The sequence below is a fragment of the Castor canadensis genome, chromosome 14 (assembly GCF_047511655.1).
Source record: "Castor canadensis chromosome 14, mCasCan1.hap1v2, whole genome shotgun sequence".
NCBI lineage: Eukaryota > Metazoa > Chordata > Mammalia > Rodentia > Castoridae > Castor > Castor canadensis.
The window spans coordinates 54,820,819-54,841,721 of record NC_133399.1 but is presented as its reverse complement, the minus strand read 5'-3'; the positions used below and the strand labels follow the sequence as shown (position 1 = coordinate 54,841,721).

Here is a 20,903-nt window from a genome sequence, read left to right as displayed (position 1 = left end):
TATCAGAACATGTTCAGTCCTCTTTATATTTCACTGCATTTGTCCCTCACTTATCCATAGTTTTGCCTTTTGAGATTTCAGTTATTCAAGGTCAACCACACTCTGAAAATATTAAATGGGAATATCCCAGAAACAAACATTCATATGTCTTAAATTATGTGCTATTCTGAGTAGCGTGATGAAACATGGCATTCTGACCTGGATGGGAATCATCCTTTTGTCCAGTGTCCATGGTGTACATGTTGCCTGTCTACTAGTCACTTAATAACCCCTGGCTATTAGATCTCAGATTGACTGTTGAGGTATCATAGTAATTGTGTTAAAGTCCATTATTTTACTTAATAATGGTCCCAAAGACTGAGAGTACTGCTGCTGGTAAGTCGGAAATGCCAGAGAGAATCAAATGCTTCCTTTAAGTAAAAAGGGAAAAGTTCTTGACAATAAGGAAGGAAAAAAAGAATTGTACACTAATGTTGCTAAGATCTATGGTAAGAACAAATCTGGGCTGGCAGAGTAGCTCAAGTAGTATAGCACCTGCCTAGCAAGTGGAAGGCCTTAAGTGTAACCCCTATTTACTCCCCAAAAATATGCATGAAATTATGAAGAAGGAAATTCATGCTAGTTTTGCTGTTGAACCTCAATCTGCAGAAATTATGGCCATGGTGTATGGTAAGTGCTTAGTTAAAATGGGAAAGGCATTAAGTTATAGGGTTCAGTACATTCCTGAGGGTTTTGGTATCCTCTGCAGATAAGGGGGACTGTATCTGGTAAAGATTATTGATGAGAGATGATGATCTGCAGGTCTTTGGTTACTTGGAGTGTGTTTTGCATATAGAGAGGTCATAGGATTATTTTATGCTGTGTACATAGCACTCTACTAGATGCTTTCACATATGCTCGTAGTTGCATAATAGCCTATGAAGTAGATTTTAGTAGTTTTCAGACAAGGAAACAGGTTTAGAGGAATGTAAATGCCCTCATTTGCAATACTGAAAAAAATTAGTTAAAGTAAAAAAAATCTAAGTGGAGACAAGATTTCATAGTACATAGTTATTTTCAAATGGCTGTATATAACTTGTCTGAAGTTATATGGTTGTAAACAACAAAGCCAAAACCTAAGTCATTATTTTATAAAATGCTGTGTTCTTTTCTGTAATGATAAGTTTTACTAATATTTACTTAATGAGTTCAGTCATAAGGATTGAAATAAGCTTTCTGATTCACCTTTAAGAGTTAGAGTAGAGATGGGCAGCGGTGGCTCACACCTGTAATTCTAGCTACGTGGGAGACTGAGATGAGGAGGATCATGGTTCGAGGCCAGCCTGGGCAAATAGTTTGTCTCCATTGCCAAAATAATCAGAGCAAAATGGACTGGAGGTGTGGCTCAGGTGGTAGAGTGCCTGCTTTGCAAGTGTGAAGACCTGAGTTCAAACCCCAGTCCCACCAAAAAAAAAAAAAAAAAAGGAAATGTTCATAGATTTTTTTAAAAACTATTTTCAGTAATTTGTTTTCTTTTGAGGCACATTTTAACACATTGACAAATTATATGCAATATATATCTAATACTGATTACTATTGTATCCCAGATTCTGCTGTCTCTATCAATATACCTGAATAGTTAGACAGAAAATTGAAATCTTTTAAGTAATTCTGAATATGAAGCACAGTGAAGTAGAAAGTTAGCCTATAAGAAGTAAGGCTCTTCTTCAATTTGGTTCTGTGTTGGCCTGATTGGTAAATTGAGATGGAGAGTTCCACACATGTACTTTGTTATCACAGGTGCAGAGTCCAGTGGTGACATGGATGTTCTTCTGACCCACCCGAACTTCACCTCAGAGTCAACCAAACAGGTACCTCAGAATTTATTAGCAAATGTGATTGATCTTACATAGCAGTGAACATAATTTCCTTGATGATATTTGGATAGTTTTACAACTTTTGGTTTTTTTTTTTTTTTGCAGTGTTGTGGACTGAACTCAGGTTCTCTTGCATGCTAGGCCAGTGTGCTATACCACTGAGCCACATCCCCAGCTCCCGAGTTTTGTTTTAATCTTTTTGAAAAGTTAACTGAAGTGTTTTATACTGATTGAATTCTGTGAAAGGAAGAGTTATGACAAGGGATACACATCTTTTTTCCTTGAGGAATTGAGGGGAAAGTCTAAAATTTGAAGGAGATGAAATTTAAGAAAATATTTGTAAGCTTATTACTGTCTATCATAGATACTTCAGAAATTGCAAATAATATGCCAGTTTTCATTAAAGGAATATTTTTCTATTAAAAAATAAAGTATTGAGAAACTTTATATCTATCAGGAAACCCATTTTGGAATAGGTATGCTTTCAAAGATAAAGCTGCTCTTTGACTTAATGAAACAGATAAACACAAATTGTTTAGGGTAGCATGATACTGGTAAAACACAGTGGTTTCTGAGAAAAGTGTCATTGGTAAGATTAATTTTCTGTTGGAGAAGGAAGGTCCTTACTCAGAGCATTAAAGAATAGGGGGATCAGGGTATACTCAGTGGCAGGGCACTTGTCCAGCGTGCTGAAGGCCCTGGGTTCATTCCCCCGCACCAGAAACAACAGCAACAACAAAAACCCTTTTCTTGCTGTAATATAGAATATTGTTCTTTTTTTCTTCCCCATTATGATTCTGTAGCCAAAGTTGTTACATCGAGTTGTGGAGCAGCTACAAAAGGTGCATTTTATTACAGATACTCTGTCAAAAGGTGAAACAAAGTTCATGGTAAGTACTCATTTGAATTAACACACCTGAAAAAACAGCCCTTGGAGAGTGTTGAGTAACCATTGAGTTGTGACTTCATTGTGACTTTCTATTACAGTCAACAAATAGAACATCCCTGAGCCCTTAGATAAAAATAATTAGGATACCTGACTCTCAGAGCTAATCTCAGAATGTTTTGGTAAAGGATTTTCTTTTAAATTTCCCATTTTAAAATAATTTGTACCATCAAAATAAATAGGCATACTTTGCTCTTTAAAATCCATAATGACTTTGACACAGTTTTCCCCTAAAATAGCAAATGACTCATTCTCAGATTCAGAATTTTTCATTGAATGTGGTTAACATTGACTGAAGAATAAAAATCTATCTTAACACCAAAGAAAGAAAAGGAATCAGGGTATGTCTTAGAATACAGGAAAAGACCCATGTTATGTGAAATGATAAACTAGGAAGCTAATAGTGGGGGACAATCACAGAGGTTTTCACAGGGAAACCCATCATGATGAGCTTGTAGACTACTATAGGCTTCAGATGCTCAGGAAGCAGAGATCAAGAGGACTGAAGTTTTAGGTCAGCCTGGGCAAAAAGTTGGTGAGATTCCATCTCAACAAATAAGCTGGACATGGTGGTGCACATCTGCAATTCAAGCTCTATAAGAAACATAGGTAGGAAGATTGTGGTTCAAGCTGGCCCTGGGCAAAAGACGTGAGACCCTATCTGAAAAATAATTAAAGTAAGAATGGTCTAGAGTGTGGCTTAAGTGGTAGAGTGGCCTAGCAAATGCAAGGCGCTGAGTTTAAACTCTAGTTTAAAAAACCAAACCAAACCAAAACCAATATATATATATATGTGTATATATACATATATATATATATATATGTGTATACACATATATATATATATATATGTATATATACACATATATATATGTTTTCATAAACATAACACAATCTTTACACCTTAGCCATGTGTGTATATGTGTGTGTGTGTGTGTGTGTGTGTGTGTGTGTATCTCCTATAGGCTTCCTAATAATTGAAATTTAAAGATTTAAAGCAGCTGAACATGGGTGTACACACTTGTAATCCCAACTCTTGGGAAGCAGAGGCAAGAGGGGATTGCAAGTTTTAGGCCAGCCTGGACTACATAGTGAGACTATGGATAGAAAAGTTTCAAGCCAAATGGCAAATGGATTACAAAGCAGATTAATAAATGGCTCTGAGTGAAAACCAACAGGAGAGCCAATGGAAATCTAGGAACAAGATTCTTTTTACATTACAGTTTTTCTTCTGGTCACTTAATACTTCCTTGAGTTCTCTTTTTTTTCATGGCCTGTTTTTCTCATGTTATATGACTGAAAGGAAAGAGGCTGCTTTTGGAACATGAACACACTAACATTTATGAGTCTTTTTTTTTTTTTGTTGGTACTGGGGTTTGAACTCAGGACTTAGGAGGTGCTAATACCACTCGAGCCACTCTGTCAGCCCAAATTTTTGAGTCTTGATGCATAGATTTGACAGGAGTATTAGCCAAGATAAAAGGTGATGATGGAGAAATATGAAAAATACCACTCAGAAAGTAGAATGGTGGTTGCTAGTGCCTTGGGGAAGAGGAATGGGAATACACTGTTTAACATTTAGGTGTCATTAGGGAAGGATGAATTGAATATGTTCTGGAGATGGATGATGGTGAGATTGTACAGTGGTGTAAATATACCCAATGCCACAGAACTAAATAGCTAAAAATGGCTACGGTGGTAAAGTTTATGTTATATTTATTTTACTACACAGAGTTATATCATTAAGCACAGTGATTTTAATGGGCTGTGAGAGTATATTCCCTAAATTGGTCACACTTTAAAATGTTAAAGATTAAAAATGTGCTTGTCAGTCATTGGGAATTAAACCTATGATTTTTTTTCTGTTGAATCTCTGATTTTGAGGTCTTACTCTATGCCTAGAAGTATGCATACATTCATAAGATGGTTTTTAAAATGGGTTTATGTATGATTTAAGAAAATTCTTTTGAAATTTAGACATTTAAGGAACATTCAGTCAGCTGAAATCCTTAAAACAACATGTACTAATCAAGATGGATATTTTTATGAAGTAGTAAAGTCTTGGTATGCCAGGGCATGTTCTAGGACCCTTTTAGCCTCAGTCCCTTCCTCCAATAAGCATCTCTGTGAAAGGCACTGGAACTCTTTCCTAGAAAGTAGGACAACTGGTTTTCTGTGTTATTGAACAATGTTTATGCAACACAGTAGCAGAAGCAGTTTTTATAGTTGTGATGGTGTTCTACTGTTTAGAAGAGAAATCTAGAAAACCAACAGAGGCCAAAATAGTACAGATTGCATGAATACAAGAAAAAGGACAAGTTAGTGGGCTGTGTATGATCAGAGAAGGAAAGATGAGTAGCCAAACATGAGGGTTAGATTTTCCTAGTGGCTGCTCAAAGAAAGAGCCCAATCATGCCCATTCAGACTTTACTGGACTGGTGACTTGTAAAAGACTAAGGCCTCCCACCCATCCTAGAATGGAGTTGGGGAGTTGGAAGATGTTGTTCTATCTCATTTTCCCTCTCTCTCAGTCATATAGCAGGTAGCATTTGTACAGGTATTGCCAAAAAGTAAGAAAAATGGGCAGGAATTGTAACACCATTCAGGAGGCTGTAATCCTAGCACTCAGGAGGCTGAGGTTGGAGGACTGCAAGTTCAAAGCCAGCCTGGGCTACATCCAGGACCCTGTCTCAACAAAAACAAACCAAAACAGGTACAAAATGGTTTGTTTTTAAAGATGACAGATGACAATAAGAGCAGGAACCTAAGGTCTTAGGTTTTGACATAGGAATCCATAATAGTGGGCAGTTTTTGACAAAGGTAGATACTAATGGCTGCAGTTCACAGTACCTGAAGCTTAAAAAATTCTGTTTGAGTCTGCTGTTTGACATGTTTAATCAGTATTTTATTTGTTAGAAAGAAAAGCACTCTAGTTTCACTATCAGATCAGTTTGTTTTGGAAACATTAAGAGGTGATTTGTGTCCTATGGTAAAGGAAGGGTTGAGTGTTGGTGTGTTGTTGTGTTATAGAACAGTAGATGTGGATACGAAACATACAGGTAGGACCTTACAAATCTGTCTCCATTACTGATTTATTGTGTGGCATTCAACAAGTTGATTTACTTCTAAGTCCTTAGTTTCCTTATCTGTAAAATTATAATCTTTGGACTGGTGGTATAGTTTAGTGGCAGAGTGCTGTCCTAGCATATGTGAGACCCTGCATTCTAACCCCAGTATTATAAATAAAATGATAATCTTTGCTTGATGCCAGAGGACAAATATTTGATGTATGAATAAGAGTTTGCATAACTTCAAAGATACGGAATCTTCCAAGAATTGTACAGAGTACTGCACAGATACAAAGTGTCACTTATTTGGAAATGGATCAGAAGAATAAATCAGGACCTGGTGTTACTGAAAAAGATGATCCCGGGCCTCAATGCCAATTTACATATAATGAGAGCAGAATTCTGAGACAAAGGAAATAAGATTTATTATTTGTTAGATGAACTTTCAAAGCTCCGTCATCCCTCTTCTGAGAGAAAATGTCCACTTTTTTTGTCAGTACTGGGGTTTGAACTCAGGGCCTCAAGCTTATGAGGCAGATGCTCTATCACTTGAGCTACTTTGCCAGCCCAAAATGTACACTTTTTTTTAATGATTTTATTAGCATATAAAAGTTATACAATAGTGATACATTGTGATTTTTACATGTGTTTACAATATAGCTTAGTTGAATTTATCCCCTCCATATTCTCCCTCTTCCTCCCCCCACCCATTAGAATAATTTCAAAAGGTTTTATTCTTCTGTTTTCATATGTGGATAGAAAATACATCCATCATATACACCCTCATTCCCCCCTTCCTGATGCCTACCCCCTCCCACTGGTACTACCCCTGGAAAAGACTTACTTTTCCCTCCTGCCCTTCATTTGTTTTACATTAAGTGTATATTGTTAGTCCAAGGGGGTTTTACCTTGGTACGTCAGGTCTATATCATGCTTTAATCAAATTAACCCCATACCCCCCTCCTTGTTACTTACTCATTCTCTATCATCATGCTCCTCTAATATTTGACAGCTTACTGTACAGTGTGTTATATTTGATGTCCACTTTTTAAAGGGGAGTTCAGGGGCTCAGTTTGAGTACATGACAAAATACATGCCCCAAAAGTTTGGTTCTTCTATCTCTCAGTGTACTGGTACCATATTTCTGGAGCTGTATGTCTTAGTTGACAAGTTTAACTCTTTGTGGTCAGAAAGAGATAAGGGGAAAAGAGCTGGTTTATTTGGAGAGCAAAGAGTTTTAACCTTGATCTCTCTAGCATCTGGGGATGGGAGGAGAGAGAGAAAGACAGAGAGAGAGAGAGAGAGAGAGAGAAGGCAAAAAAAAATGTAATTTTGAATACCAAGTATAGCAAGCTGGCTATAAACAAAAGGTTTTTTTCTCCTTTTTTTAGGCCCAGTTACATTTTCCTTGCTATCAATTTGTTCCTTCCATTTCTATGGAAAAGGTGCTTCACAGTCATCTAACTGCTTCTTGCCTTTAGTTAATTTGTGGGTCTTCTAATAAGGAGTTAGTGGCCCTCACCAAAAGGCAGCTTTTAATCACCCATTACACTGGTAAGATTAGAATGGGGAACAACAAAAGAAGGATAAAAAGTGAGAGAGGAGGGTGATATGAAAGGAGAACAAAATGGGAAGAATGAGAATATATTCAGTCAATTCAGCAAATTTGGATTAAATATCTACTGCATTCCAGGCCCTGCTCTAGGAGCTTAGGATGTATCTGAGCGTTTTAAGCAGAACTTAAATTTGGGAATTGTGGGAAAGGACTGTTAACAATTAACATATAGTATGTTAGGTTAAGATATAAGTGCTACGAAAGAGGGGAGCTGGGTATGGGAGAGTGCAAGAGGCTGGTTGGGGAAGCCACATTGAGAAAATGAGACTTAGGGAAAGCCTTGAGTTAGCTAAGCAGATGTCTTTCTTAAGCGGAAGAGATAGCTAGGCAGGAGTGATCCTAAGTGATGAATGTTAGCAGAGATATCTAAAGACTTTTAGTGTCTAGATTTCCAAAAGGAAACTGGCTGCAAAATGAATTCAGCATATACAGTGGGGGAAAAAAACAAAACAAAACATTGTTCTATATCCACTTGATTCCAAAGGCTTTTGTTGCTATAATCCCTGGCTAGGACTTGCCAAGTTATCTTCAAAACATAGATTCCCTTAAGCTAATAGTAGTCAAACAGAAAGCCAGCATTATTGGCAAATTCTTTAGATAATTGGTAAAGTCTTTAGATAATTGCCTGTGAATACTGCAACATTTGGAAGAAAAACCAGTTTCTTCTGCATTTAAATTGTCTTCTAGCTTCATATAATATGAATGCCATTCAAATTTTGGAATTGGCACACCTTTGGCCTTGGGTGATTTTTCTTTGGAATATCTATGGTTAGAAATTAAGGGACAATGAACAATGCTTTGACTATTGTGAGGAAAGGAAAGGCTTTATTTCAGAAACTCAACATGAAGCTACTGAATTGAAATGCTAAATAAAACTAATCTACTCTATCTAATAAGGAATTTTAGTAATACAGAGAATTTCTCCAGCATTAGCACTCCAGAAAAAGTTCAGGAAATAAAATTAACCTTGAGGAAGGGATCAAAGCCTTAGATGAAATCCTGTTACCATGTGACAGACAGCAAGATCATTGTTTGTGGCATCTGATCTCCACATCCACAACCACCTCATGGTGGTTCCATTTGACTTGGGATTTGATAGTGCCTAAGAAAGTAGGTTTCACATTTTGAAGTAAAACTTGTTTCACTAATCTTTCAGCCATAGGAACAGCTAAAAAAAACTTACACATTGCTTTCCTGCAAGACTTTTCTATTTTGCTGAGCATGTTTTTTAGTGACATATTAATCTTGACTACTATTTAGGATCAGAAGCCTGTCAATTGTGTGGCAGGCTTTCTTAGAGTGTGGCATTAGACACTTCTAATTTGAAATTTGATGATATTTATAGCTCTTTTTACATATGTTTGGGTTGTTGCCAGTCCAGAAATGTTGCTTATTTTTCTGAAAAGGAAAAAGATGACAAAACCAACTTTGATAATTTTTGTTTGAAAACTTTACAAGCATAATGAAAACTCACCTGTAAAGAAGAAAGAAAATGATCCTCTAATTTGCTTATCTTTTATGTATTAATTTTTCTTCTCTCTCCCTTTTTCTGTCTCATATAATTTCTGAAGATTTCTTCAGACTTCTACTTATGTTTTCTTTTTTATTTATTTATTATTCATATGTGCATACAATAATGCTTGGGTTATTTCTCCCCTCTGCTCCCACCCCCTCCCTTACCACTCACCCCGTCCCCTCCCTCTTCCCTCCACCCCTTCGGTAACTGGCAGAAACTATTTTGCCCTTATCTCTAATTTTGTTGAAGAGAGAGTATAAGCAATAATACAAAGGAACAAGGGTTTTTGCTAGTTGAGATAAGGATAGCTATACAGGGAGTTGACTCACATTAATTTCCTGTGCATGTGTGTTACCTTCTAGGTTCTTTTTTTTTTTAATTTTTTTTTTATTATTCATATATGCATACAATGCTTGGGTCACTTCTCCCCCCTGCTCCTACCCCCTCTCTTACCACCCACCCCATCTCCTCCCTCTCCCCCCCAACCCCTCGATACCCGGCAGAAACTATTTTGCTCTTATCTCTAATTTTGTTGAAGAGAGAGTATAAGCAATAATAGGAAGGAACAAGGGTTTTTGCTAGTTGAGATAAGGATGGCTATACAGGGAGTTGACTCACATTGATTTCCTGTGCATGTGTGTTACCTTCTAGGTTAATTCTTCTTCTTCTTTTTTTTTTTTTTTTTCATTTTTCTTTTATTATTCATATGTGCATACAAGGCTTGGTTCATTTCTCCCTCCTGCCCCCACCCCCTCCCTTACTACCCACTCTGCCCCCTCCCTCTCCCCCCCCTCAATACCCAGCAGAAACTATTTTGCCCTTATTTCTAATTTTGTGGTAGAGAGAGTATAAGCAATAAGTCCTATTATGGACCACATTTTCTTGATCCATTCGTCAGTAGTGGGACATCTTGGCTGTTTCCATAACTTGGCTATTGTGAATAGTGCTGCAATAAACATGGGTGTGCAGGTGCCTCTGGAGTAACCTGTGTCACAGTCTTTTGGGTATATCTCTACTTATGTTTTCTATTTAAATCTTTCCCAAGTGTTCTTTTTCTGTAATATTCTGTGCCTATTTAATGAATTAAATATCTTCTAGTATCTGAAAATATTATTGGTAGTTTTTTTGTTTTCTTCCTTGATCATTGTTTTTTTCTATGTTGCTTTTTCTTGTTTGTTTTTGTATCTGTCTTTCATGTTTGATGCTTTCTTTTATATTAGTTTCTTGTTTAGAACAACACAAAGGCCAAATTATTATAACTGGAATCCTTGTTTGCTATTTCATATAGTTCTGTAGCTATTTCAAAGTATAATGAGAAGATAGTGATATGTAGGACTTTGCAAAGCTACTAAATTGAAAGTACTCAGAATTATAAAACTGCCACTACTAGAAGTAAAAATAGCATCACAATTTTAACATTTGATTAAGCTTCTAGTTTAAAAACATCTTTAAACATTCTTTACAATAATCCATTTTAGGGTGTTTGCCAGCTTCCCAGTAAAAATGATGAAAAGGAATATCCACACAGAAGAATTGATATCAGGTATTACTTGAATATTGTTGCTAACCTATTAACTTTTCATTTTTGAATCTGTTTCTTCCCTTCTTCTGTATGTTTTAAAGTTTACATAAGTATATAGAACTCCTTTTTTATTATGTGTATAGAACCCTTTTTTATAGTTTTTAATATTACAGTATTGGGGATTAAACCCAGGATCTAATGCATGCCAGGAAGTGCTCTACCACTGAGCTACATCCCCAGCACCCAAAACACTCCAAATCATTTGACTTTTTTCTTTCTTTTGGTGATAACTCAGGGCCTTGTGCTTGTTAGGCAGGCACTTTACCACTTGAGCTATGCCTCCAGCCAAATACAATGTTTAGCCTAAAATATCTAAAGAATAATGACTTAAGTTCAGAGTCTGTTTTCTCTAGATTTGCACCTCACCATGATTGCTGCTGCAGCTCAAAAGTACTTTGTTCAGGGCCAGTGATGAGGCTTTTTTTTCTGCTCACTCCTTGTAGAGCAAAGCTTACTGAAACCTAAACAAAGTACAGGTTGGGTGATTTGAGATTAACCTAATGCTAGTATTCTCTTTAGGGTATTTATTATTCCACATAGACTTATTTTAGGTATTTTTTTCCTTACTCATTTTAGAAGTCTTCATGCTTATAACACTAGCTATTTGGGAAGTGGAAATTGGGAGGATCATGGTTTCAGGCCAGCCTTGGCAGTTCTCAAGACCCAATATCAACCAATAAAAAGCTGGGTATGGTGGTTCATGCCTGTCATCCCTGCTTGGTAGGAAATATAAATAGGAGGATAGAGGTCCAGGCCAGCCTGGCATAAACATGAGACCCTATATGAAAAATAAAACAAAAAGGGCTGGGGTGTAACTCAAGTAGTAGAGTGCCTGACTAGCAAGTGCAAGGCTCTGAGTTTAAACTCCAGTATTACCAAAAGAAAAAAAGAAAAAAAAAAAAACCAGTTTTCTAAATTTAAAATGTGTGGTAAAAAAATTACCTATGATTTTTTTTTTTAGGTTGATACCCAAAGACCAATACTATTGTGGTGTTCTGTACTTCACCGGCAGTGACATTTTCAATAAGAATATGAGGGCTCATGCCCTAGAAAAGGGCTTCACCATCAATGAATACACCATCCGTCCCTTGGGAGTTACTGGTGAGTATTCGTGACTACCTTAGGGATAATCCATGTCATCTGGACAGTTTTTTTCAAAATTTAGTTTCTCTAAAAAGGCTTCTAGTGACCATGACAGTTATTTGTAGTTTTTTTGTATTGCTAGTCCTTAAAGCAATTAAGGGTACTCCTAGGCCTCAACTCAGGGCTATCAGTGAAAGAGTTATTTCTAGCTCTGTTGGAATGGTTCAGTCCTTCTTACCTATGATGTTCATTTAAAAAGTCTACTGGCTTAAAGGTTTGTTTGTTTTGATGTATTTCCAAGACTTCTGAAGAATTCAAGTATCATTACTTATAATGCCACTCAACTGGGTAACTGGGGTTCGAGTGTGACTCAGTATAGATCATGTACTTAGCATGCCCAGTCCCTAGGTTCAATCCCAAGCACCAAAAAACCAAAACAACATAAAAATTGGGTAACTTTGGTCCTGTAAAGTTTAAAGAATAGGATTGATTAATCTTTGCTTTATGGATTTTTGCCAGTAGAATACTACGTAGCTTACTATTTTCCCTTAGGAGAATGAAATTTTGTCCTGAAAGGATGGGATAGGGCTTTTGGTAGATGAGCACAATGTGTCTCATATTTCAGCTTGCCTGTGTGTCACTTGGGTCCTCGTTAAGTGTGATTTCTTATTCTGTGGGCTTGGAGTAGGGCTCATAATTTCTTTTTTTCTTTCTTTTTTTTTTTTTTTTTTTTTGAGACAGTCTCACTGTGTAGCCTAGACTGGCCTTGAATTTGCTACGTAGCCCAGGCTGACCTGGAAATTGCTGTCCTCCTGCCTCAGTCTCCCTAAGTGCTGGGATTACAGGTATGTGCCACCACACCTAGCTCAAGATTCCGTATTTCTAGTAAGCTTCCAAGTAATGCCAGTCCTGCTAGACTTAAGAACATTTGAGTTGCAAATGAACTAAGTAGAATATTTTATATAATACATGATAGCCACACTGGAGATCCAGCAGAAAGGAAAATCATGAATTAGGGTGACTTTCATGGCCATAGTTGGGATCATTGGTAACATATGTGACAAAACACAAGCTCCTGTGGGAGGATGGAGGCATTTGGCATTCATTATCTTGTTTTAGTGGCTTTGTTACTAGTTTCCTCTTTCTACCCTTCCTCCCTCCCTCCCTCTCTTCCTTCCTTTGCCCTTTCCTTTTTTATGGTACTGGGGATGGAACCCAGGGCCTTGTGCATGCCGTGTAAGTGTTCTACCATTGACCTATATCCACAACCAGATTACCGTTTTCTTTTTCTTCTGAAAGAAAGTCCACACAGCAATCAATCCTGAACCCTCTATAACAAAATTACAAAAATGGTTCTTAAAATAAGTTTTTTCTTTTTCTTTCTGCTTGTAGGAGTTGCTGGAGAACCCCTGCCAGTGGACAGTGAGAAAGATATCTTTGACTACATCCAATGGAAATACCGAGAACCCAAGGATCGAAGTGAATGAAGCCTGTTCTTCCTTCCAGGCACAGCCCAGTAGGAGTCTTAATTTATTTCTTAATCTTTGCTGTTAAAATGTCTTTGGTGTTTTTAAATGATTGCTTCTTCTCCATGCGTAGCTTGCACTAGAGTCAATAAAACCTCTTGCACTATTATTGGGTTATGTTCTCATTTTCTTAGCAAATGTGCTTACTTTAAATTTCATTTTATGTTCATGATTATAGCTTACTATGATAGATGAGATAATAGCAAATCTTTAGTAGGAATTTTTATTTTCTTATTTTCTGCACTATGTTATAAACTACATTACTCCACTACTTTTCCTCCTGTTTACTATTTACAAATTTGTTGGCTAAGGTACTCCCAGAGACTCACCTCTGGAAGAGGATCAATATTCTTTAGAAACTAGGGACCTTACTAATTCTATATTTTTGTAATGTATATTTATAACTTAAGAACATTTGTATGGCTTATCTTTTAAGTGAAATCTGTAGCAGTTGCTTGAACCCATTAGAAAGAGCTTCCCTAAGCAAACCCACTTCTGATGTACAGAGTATGGCTTCTTAAACTTCAAACAAATTTAATTCTTCAATTTTCCTGTGAGGTAACTTTTACCCAATGGTCAAAATGTGTAAGTACAAACATTTCCTTGAAAGTCTTAGCTTTCAAATACAAAAATTACATAAATATTAAAATGTAAAATGTTATCAAATGATAAGTAAAGTTACTAAAAACAAAATATGTGAAAATGCTCTGACTTGCAAAGGACTATCCAAACATAAAATGTTATTAGCTTTGGATCTTATTTCTTTAGTAACCAAATTATTTTGTAGTAAAATGTGAGTTCCTTTCCCAAAAATGAATGAAAATGTGCAAACAATAGAATTCTTAGGGAAAATGATGTGTTTACTGTGGCACTTTTCCCTGGTAAGATATTAGTTCATTTTTCTGTGTGTGTGGGGGAAGGTGCTGGGGTTTGAACTCAGGACTTTGCACTTGCTAGGCTGGTGCTCTACCACTTAGCCACACCTCCAGCTCTTTTTTGCTTTAGTTATTTTTTGTATAGGGTCTTGCTCCACAGTCCTCCTCCCTGTAGCTCCCGTGTAGCTGGGATCACAGGTGAATGCCACTGTACCCAGCTTGTTGGTTGAGATGGGATCTTGCTAACTTTTTCCCTGGGCAGGTATTTAACCTGAGTTCACTTTTAACTTCAGGTACCCTCTCTTTTCCCTGTCCCACAAGTCAGTTATCAGCTCTTTGCCAGAAATTACCTGAAGATTTATGAGGATAGATATATTGATTAGTTTGACTGGTAACCACTTTACCTCATGAAAACATTACACTGTACACTTTAACTAAATACAATTTCAAGTTTTAGAAAAGATTTATTCAAATTAATTGAGTCACTAAATTGAAATTTTTGTTACAGAATCACATCTGTTTTCTGGAGCAATAGACAAAAATCAAAAGCTAGTTTTTATTCATCACAATGCAGCAGCATCTCATAGTTCTCTAATTCCAGTCTTTTTGTGTTGCTACAGGATTTAGTTTTAACAGATATTTATTTACATGCCGGGTGTGGTGGTACACATCTGTTGTCCCAGCATTTGGAAGCTGAGGGAAGAGGATCTAAAGTTCCAGGCCAGCCTGGGCTACACAAGTGAGACCCTGTCTCAGAAAAAAACCAAACCATAAAAAAGTATGGAGTACTTTAAAATTAGTGTCTGAGATTTTGCTTGAATACAATAAGGATTATTATGCGGAAATGTTTACAGGTTTTCATATTTTTTGGCATACTCTTAACCTTGCATGCTGTCGATTGCCAGTCACTTGACTTCGACATAATAGTCCAGGACCACAGTCACAGCGCTGGAAGATTTCTGGAGCTTGTGCAGTATCTTTATGTGCTCTCCTAGAGCAGACTTGCCCCTCTAACAGGACTGGTTTACAAATTTTTGTCCAAAAATGACGAGCACAGCAAAGTCCAGGGCCACAGTCAAAAGTTCTAAGACAGCTTTCTCCCTCTTGTCCTGTAACAAGATTGATAGAAGCTTTTGTGGTAAATGGGGAACATTGCATGTTGGGGGTTGAGACTAGGGCTTGAGGACTGAAGGCCACAAGTGGAAACAAACAGCCAGCAGGACCTATAGAGTTGCTTTTAGTGTAAGAGCTCTGAAAGCTGGAAATTCCAGTCCCACCTAACAGGTTATATTGTTCATCTTATAAAGTCAAAACATTCATCAAGGAAAGATGGGATTTCCAGTCTTGAGAAATGAAGTAAGTATCACTCAGCAAAGTTTTATTAAATGGAAATTATATTGACATGAGAGACCATTACTTAGAAATGGGCTAGTTAACCTGAAGACACAAACAGGAATGGCCAGTTCACTTGCAAACATTCTGGCTATGTTATATGAAAGATTGAAATTTGAAGCTGGGTGTCAGGGGTTCATACCTGAAATTCTAGCTACTCAGGAGGTGGAGATTGTGAAGCCTGCAGTTTGAAGCCAGCCTGGGCAAAAAGTTCAAGAGATTGATCCCAACCCAATCAAAAGCTGAGCATGGTATACATGCCTGCCATCCCAGCTACATGAGAGGCTTAGATGGGGAGGATCATGGATCCAGGACAGCCCAGAGTTAAGTTTGCAAAACTCTGTCTCAACAAAAAAAGCTAGGCATGGTAGTGTACCTGTCATCTCAGCTACTGTGGGAAGCATAAATAGGATCAGGGTTCAGGCCAGCCCAGGCAAAAAACAAGACCCGATCTCAGGAATAACCAGAGCAAAAAGGGCTAAAGGTGTGACTTGAGCAGTAGAGCACCTGCCTTGCAAGTGCAAAGGCCTGAGTTCAAATACTAGTCCCAGAAAAAAAAAAAAAAGATTGGAATTTGAGACTACAATTTAAAAAAAAAAAAAAGTTAATGCGTCTACTCCTATCTTTGTTGTATTGTGGGGATCTAGAAGGGAAAACTGATACTTGTTAAATTACAGTGTAGACTGTAGAAAGGTGTATGTGTGTAAAATTGACCTTGGCAAGGAAAGGATTTCTTGCTAACTGGTCATTCTTACATGGTTCTTCCCCTGTCCTTGTGGCTGCTGACTGCCTGATGCTACCCCTGCATGATCTGCAGCTTCTTACAAGGAATTACAAATAGAACAACCTGTGTTCTGGGTGGGGAAACCAGGTACAGCCTATCTATATGAGACTGGGAGGGGGAAAATGCTTTTCTTAAATAAAATGTGCTCAGAATGCTGCTCTTACCCTTACTGCCGTGTGAATTCTTAATATTTGGCTTCTTCTTGTGTTTGTTTTCTTCAATTGGATGCTCAGTTGTTTGTTTTGTGCCATCTTGGTCATCAGTCTTTCTTTCCAATATTGAGGTTACATCTTCTATCAAAGTACATACATCTGAGGGACAACGAGGTATAATTGGGTTACTAACTTCAAGGAGTGGAACCACAGACATGCTAGTTATCGTACTGTTAAACAGTTTGGTGGCATCTCTGCCTTCTGTTTATATATAACTTTCTAGAATTTTTGGAAATGCACTAAATATTTACATGCTCACATATGGCAAAGAGGGTAATAAAGTAATTAATAGAATCCAAGTGAAAACAGAAGGACTTGAACCATTCCAACTTGTATCTTTTCTTTAAAATCATATCTCCAAGTCACTGGCAAGATTTGTTGCCAGGTAGTAAATTATTTTGTTTTACCAAGAAAAGGCAGATGCATAAATATACTTAAAACTGACTCCAGGAGATCCCCAGAGAAGGGCCTGTCTTAGGACACCTAATCTAGGAGATGGGATGCTGCCTGTAGTTGACATCTGTTGCTGGAGTGCTCCAGCAACTCTCCTGCTGGCTTGTGACTGCTCACCATTCACACAGAGTGTCCCTGGGCAGCACATGGCGCTTCGCTGGCACCTTCTCCGCACCCCCCGGCATGTGGCACAGAGTGGCTTCTCATCACGGGGCATGAGGCAGAATTTTCTGGCACTGCAGTCCTTGTCTGACATGCACTGTGAGCCCTGTGAAGGGAAACTTGTCACAAGGCAAGGGGATCCAACAAGGTGTAAGATGACTTTATTCAAGGCTCAGATGGAGCAGCCAAGTCATAGTGGCATTTTGAACATTGTGACAAACCTCAAGCAGCATCTTAATACTTCAGTGTAGTTGATTTCTGCCCACAAAGGGGAGATCAAATCACTTGTGAAGAGAGCTTAGCTCTGCAGAGGTTGTGTTTGAAGAACTGTCTTTACTTATTTTTTGCAGTACTGTGAGTGGATGCTAGGCAAGCACTTTACCACTGAGCCACATTGCCAGCCCTGTCTTACTTTTAAAACTCAGAATTTTCTTTTCCATGCTTTATGTGAAAATAGAAGAAAATGTTTTCCTGTGTATGACTTACAGATGACTGAGATTTTCAATGTGTATCTCCAGAATATTTATGTCTATAGATACAGGTATTTCTCTAAAAGTTGTACTATAGTTTATCAGTGGCATTTGTGGCATTCCCATTTGAGTTTTACTCTGGTGAACCACATCAATTATGTTACCCATTGCCTCCATGACCCTTCCCCTGGTGACCTGCCTTTTGAGGTGTATAATGTGTAAGAGGTATAATAGAAATGTTATAAATATTCATATCAACCCCTAAAACAATTCTGTGATGAGTTGGTGACAGTAACAATGCAACATGTCACTCACTCTTATGTTTTAACTTCTAACTCCTGTGTTTACTGGCTGTGTGGCTTTGTTTTAAATTCCTTGACATCTGAGTCTTGTCCTTTTCTTCATCTATAATTAAAAAGTGTGATAGCTATCTCAAGTTATGAGGGAGATTAAGTGAGATGTCATGTATAAAAGGCCTCGCATATGGTAGCATTTTCTACATGTTTACTCCCTGATTTGTAGGCACATTTAGAGCTGATTGACCTGTAAAACCACTTTGCTGTTTTAGTATGTTAATACTGTGGTGAATGGATTCTACCTAGATGCCTTCTCTATTCTTAAATCAATTCAGCTGAATTCCAGATAGGCTATTTCATAATTAATTATTTTCATGCTTTAAATCTGCATATAGCACCCATCCTGTGGTTATCAGTCAGCCCCTACCCCCACAAGCCACAGCATCCACTGGCCCTGACTGGACTTACCTTCCAAGCTCCTTGCATGTCTGCAGGGCTCTTGATGTTATTGAAGTCCAGAACAAGAGCTCCCAAGGGCAAGCAGAACCAGCTGAGCCCCAACAAAGCCACCAGCACCATCCTTCAGTTACCCAGGACTACTTCAGGTTCCCAGCAGTCTATGGGTCCCCCAAACTGAGCTGCTCCCAACCTACAGCACAGCTTTCCCAATCTAGAACTGAGCAAGTTGTCTGCAACCGCTTTTTCTGAGAGAAGATGAGCAGGTCTGACCAGCAGGTTCCTTCTGAAACTATTTATAGACAGATATACCCCTCCTGTCTCTCTTCTCCCTTCCCCCTTGTTTCCTTCCTCTTTACCTCACACAGGCTTCAACAAATCCCTTCAAATCTTTGATCAATAGTTCAAAACAAGGACTCAGTAGAAGGAGACAAGAGGCAGGGCCACAGCAGCTTCTCCTCCAGGGTGGAATCCCTCTTAATTATCGCATATCAAAGTTAGTTCAAAAGGCTTGCAGGCCAAGCAGGATGTCTGTATGTCTGTATCAAAGGCAACTCAATAATCACCTGCATTTCGGACCTTCAGTAATCCTTTGGGGGATTATCTAAGATCTGTTTTCACAGCTAGTTGTGCTCAAAGAAAGAATGAATCATATTAGCCAAGATGTAGAAGATGCCAAAAACTAATGACTTACCAAATCTGCTTAGAAGCTTTCACCTGCTTCAGATAGTGAGGACAGATAGAAAAGAGGAAATGCCTTCCGATTAGCTCTGGCATCCAGATGTAAAAGTCTCAATAGCTGAGGAATTATGAACATAATAACACCTGTTCTGATTAAATGGAAATTGGGAAATTACTCTCCTTATGATGAAAATTGAACTGTTTGAAGTTGAGTTATCTAATTAGGCATAGTTATCTAATGGGGCATATAAAAATCTCATTTTAAAAAATATTTTAATTTTCAAGTGGATACATAAAAGCATAAAATTGTACATATTATTAACAATCCCATTAAAAATGTTGAAGGTGTGGCCAACCCTAGAAAGCCCATTTTATATGGATTTATAGAATTGAGCAGGGAACTTTGGATCTGCTTTATGAGCACTGCATTGCATTATGTCCAATGGACCTAAGCAGAACAGATCTTTCTAAGGCTCTAGCTGATTGCAGATGGAATTTCATCCTTTACCAGTTCTAATTTGAATTTCTAAAAATTTCTTCTTAATCCCCTGATTTTTTTTTCTCCTTCTTGAGATGACGTCTTATGTTGCCATTATGTTGCCAAGGCTGTTCTCAAACTCCTGGGCTCAAGCTATCCTTTTGTCTTTGCCTCCTACTTAGCAGCTGGGGCTATAGGTGTGCAGCACCTTACCTGGCTGTCTGATCTATTTATTTTTTTCTAGTCCATTAGAGAAGTCAAGAAATTTAGACATGTGCTCATCATTGCCATAAGTAGAACAATCTAGATCTGGGTCAAAGAGTTCCTTTTACCTCACTTCATTTTCTCACTGATCTCAGTGTACAGTCTCAGGTGTAGCTATTGTTTAAAATTTAAAAAGAAAGATTTTCTGTGTTATAGTGGGAGCTGTGGTTTTGCTGGTCTCCAAGACAACCTAACATCAGGCTATGATCTTGTACCTCAACATTCTGTGCCGTGAAAACGTTCTTCAGAGCAACATCCAGTGCTGGCCAGAAGTTGCTGTGGGTGAGTGACATCATTACGTTACTTGGTTCTCTTCCGTATTGCTTGGTACTGCTCAAATGGTGCTGCAGGGGTTCCTTCTTCCTTGAGTACTGTTTTTTTTATCACTTGAACTGACAACATCAAACACCCTTTGATAGGGTGATAAGCTTGGCAAGTATGGGTGTTACAGAATTTATTTTGAAGTTGGACAATTATGACCCAGGATAAAGGTGGGAGCCCCAGGATCCCCTCTACTAGGTGTCTCTGCTTCCTGTTGCCTCTGGCAGTGTACACAGACAAAAGGACCAATAGGATATCCTGTAACACAATAGTCATTGAGCACTTAAGTATGTAGCAGACTCTATGCCTGAATATTTAAGGATTTAGAGTTTAGACAGAGGACATGGGTAGATGGATGGTCTGCATGTATTATGACAAGAACTAAAATAAATGCAGGGCTGAAGGGCTCACAAAGGTGTAAGTTCAGAGGAGAGCATGATTTGAACCTTCTGGAGAAATAAAGGAGTATGTTTATAGAACAGGTAATATTTGAGCTGGCTCTTGTAGGATGAGTAGGAGTTTTCTTGGTTTAGAGGCATGGCTCGGTCTCACCCCAGACTCAGAAGGAGAAGAGAGAACAAGGGCAGAGAGGTACATGTAGGTTCTAGTGAGAGTTTGTGTGGTAAATGATGTGGACACAAGACGAGGCAGACTGTGAAGAACCTGATACACCATGCCAAGAAAGTTGGATTTTATTCTCTCTGTAATGGAAAGTATTGGTGATATTTGAGCCAGAAAATGGTGTGTCCTAATTTTCTTTCTAGGAAGATGGTGCTGGTGGCAGTATGGAGCTAGGATTGTGGAGGGTGATGTTGTGTGGGAAGTTCACCTAGCACTCAGCTGTAGCTGTCCGATGATGATGTAAAG

The 20,903-nt window shown here is 38.1% G+C and overlaps 3 protein-coding genes across 4 annotated transcripts in view; 2 read left to right on the top strand and 1 right to left on the bottom strand.

Annotated features, from left to right (window-relative positions):
* The window catches only part of Polb (DNA polymerase beta), a 28,543-nt gene extending 15,361 nt beyond the window's left edge, over positions 1-13,182 (top strand). The window contains exons 10-15 of one of the 2 annotated variants that reach the window (XR_012441432.1): positions 1,780-1,850; positions 2,660-2,746; positions 10,480-10,544; positions 11,545-11,684; positions 12,408-12,511; positions 13,059-13,095. Coding sequence is in view for 1 of the 2 variants with exons in the window: in XM_020179444.2 (XP_020035033.1) it covers positions 1,780-1,850; positions 2,660-2,746; positions 10,480-10,544; positions 11,545-11,684; positions 13,059-13,153 (458 nt within the window). In the remaining variant the exon portion in view is untranslated. Of the gene's footprint in view, positions 1-1,779; positions 1,851-2,659; positions 2,747-10,479; positions 10,545-11,544; positions 11,685-12,407; positions 12,512-13,058 lie in introns of both variants that reach the window. The other variant, XM_020179444.2, reaches the window with a different exon arrangement.
* Positions 13,183-14,502: 1,320 nt separating this feature from the next.
* On the bottom strand, positions 14,503-19,879 carry Dkk4 (dickkopf WNT signaling pathway inhibitor 4). Its single transcript, XM_020179453.2, has 4 exons — positions 18,305-19,879; positions 17,026-17,176; positions 16,408-16,554; positions 14,503-15,176 (listed from the first exon to the last, which is right to left on the bottom strand). Exons 1-4 carry the CDS (start codon positions 18,413-18,415, stop codon positions 14,926-14,928), a joined length of 660 nt encoding a protein of 219 aa, XP_020035042.1. The 5' UTR covers positions 18,416-19,879; the 3' UTR covers positions 14,503-14,925.
* The window catches only part of Vdac3 (voltage dependent anion channel 3), a 23,647-nt gene continuing 22,615 nt past the window's right edge, over positions 19,872-20,903 (top strand). The window contains exon 1 of the mRNA XM_020179449.2: positions 19,872-19,997. Within this exon, the coding sequence (XP_020035038.2) occupies positions 19,919-19,997 (79 nt within the window). The 5' untranslated portion in view covers positions 19,872-19,918. The remainder of the gene's footprint in view (positions 19,998-20,903) is intronic.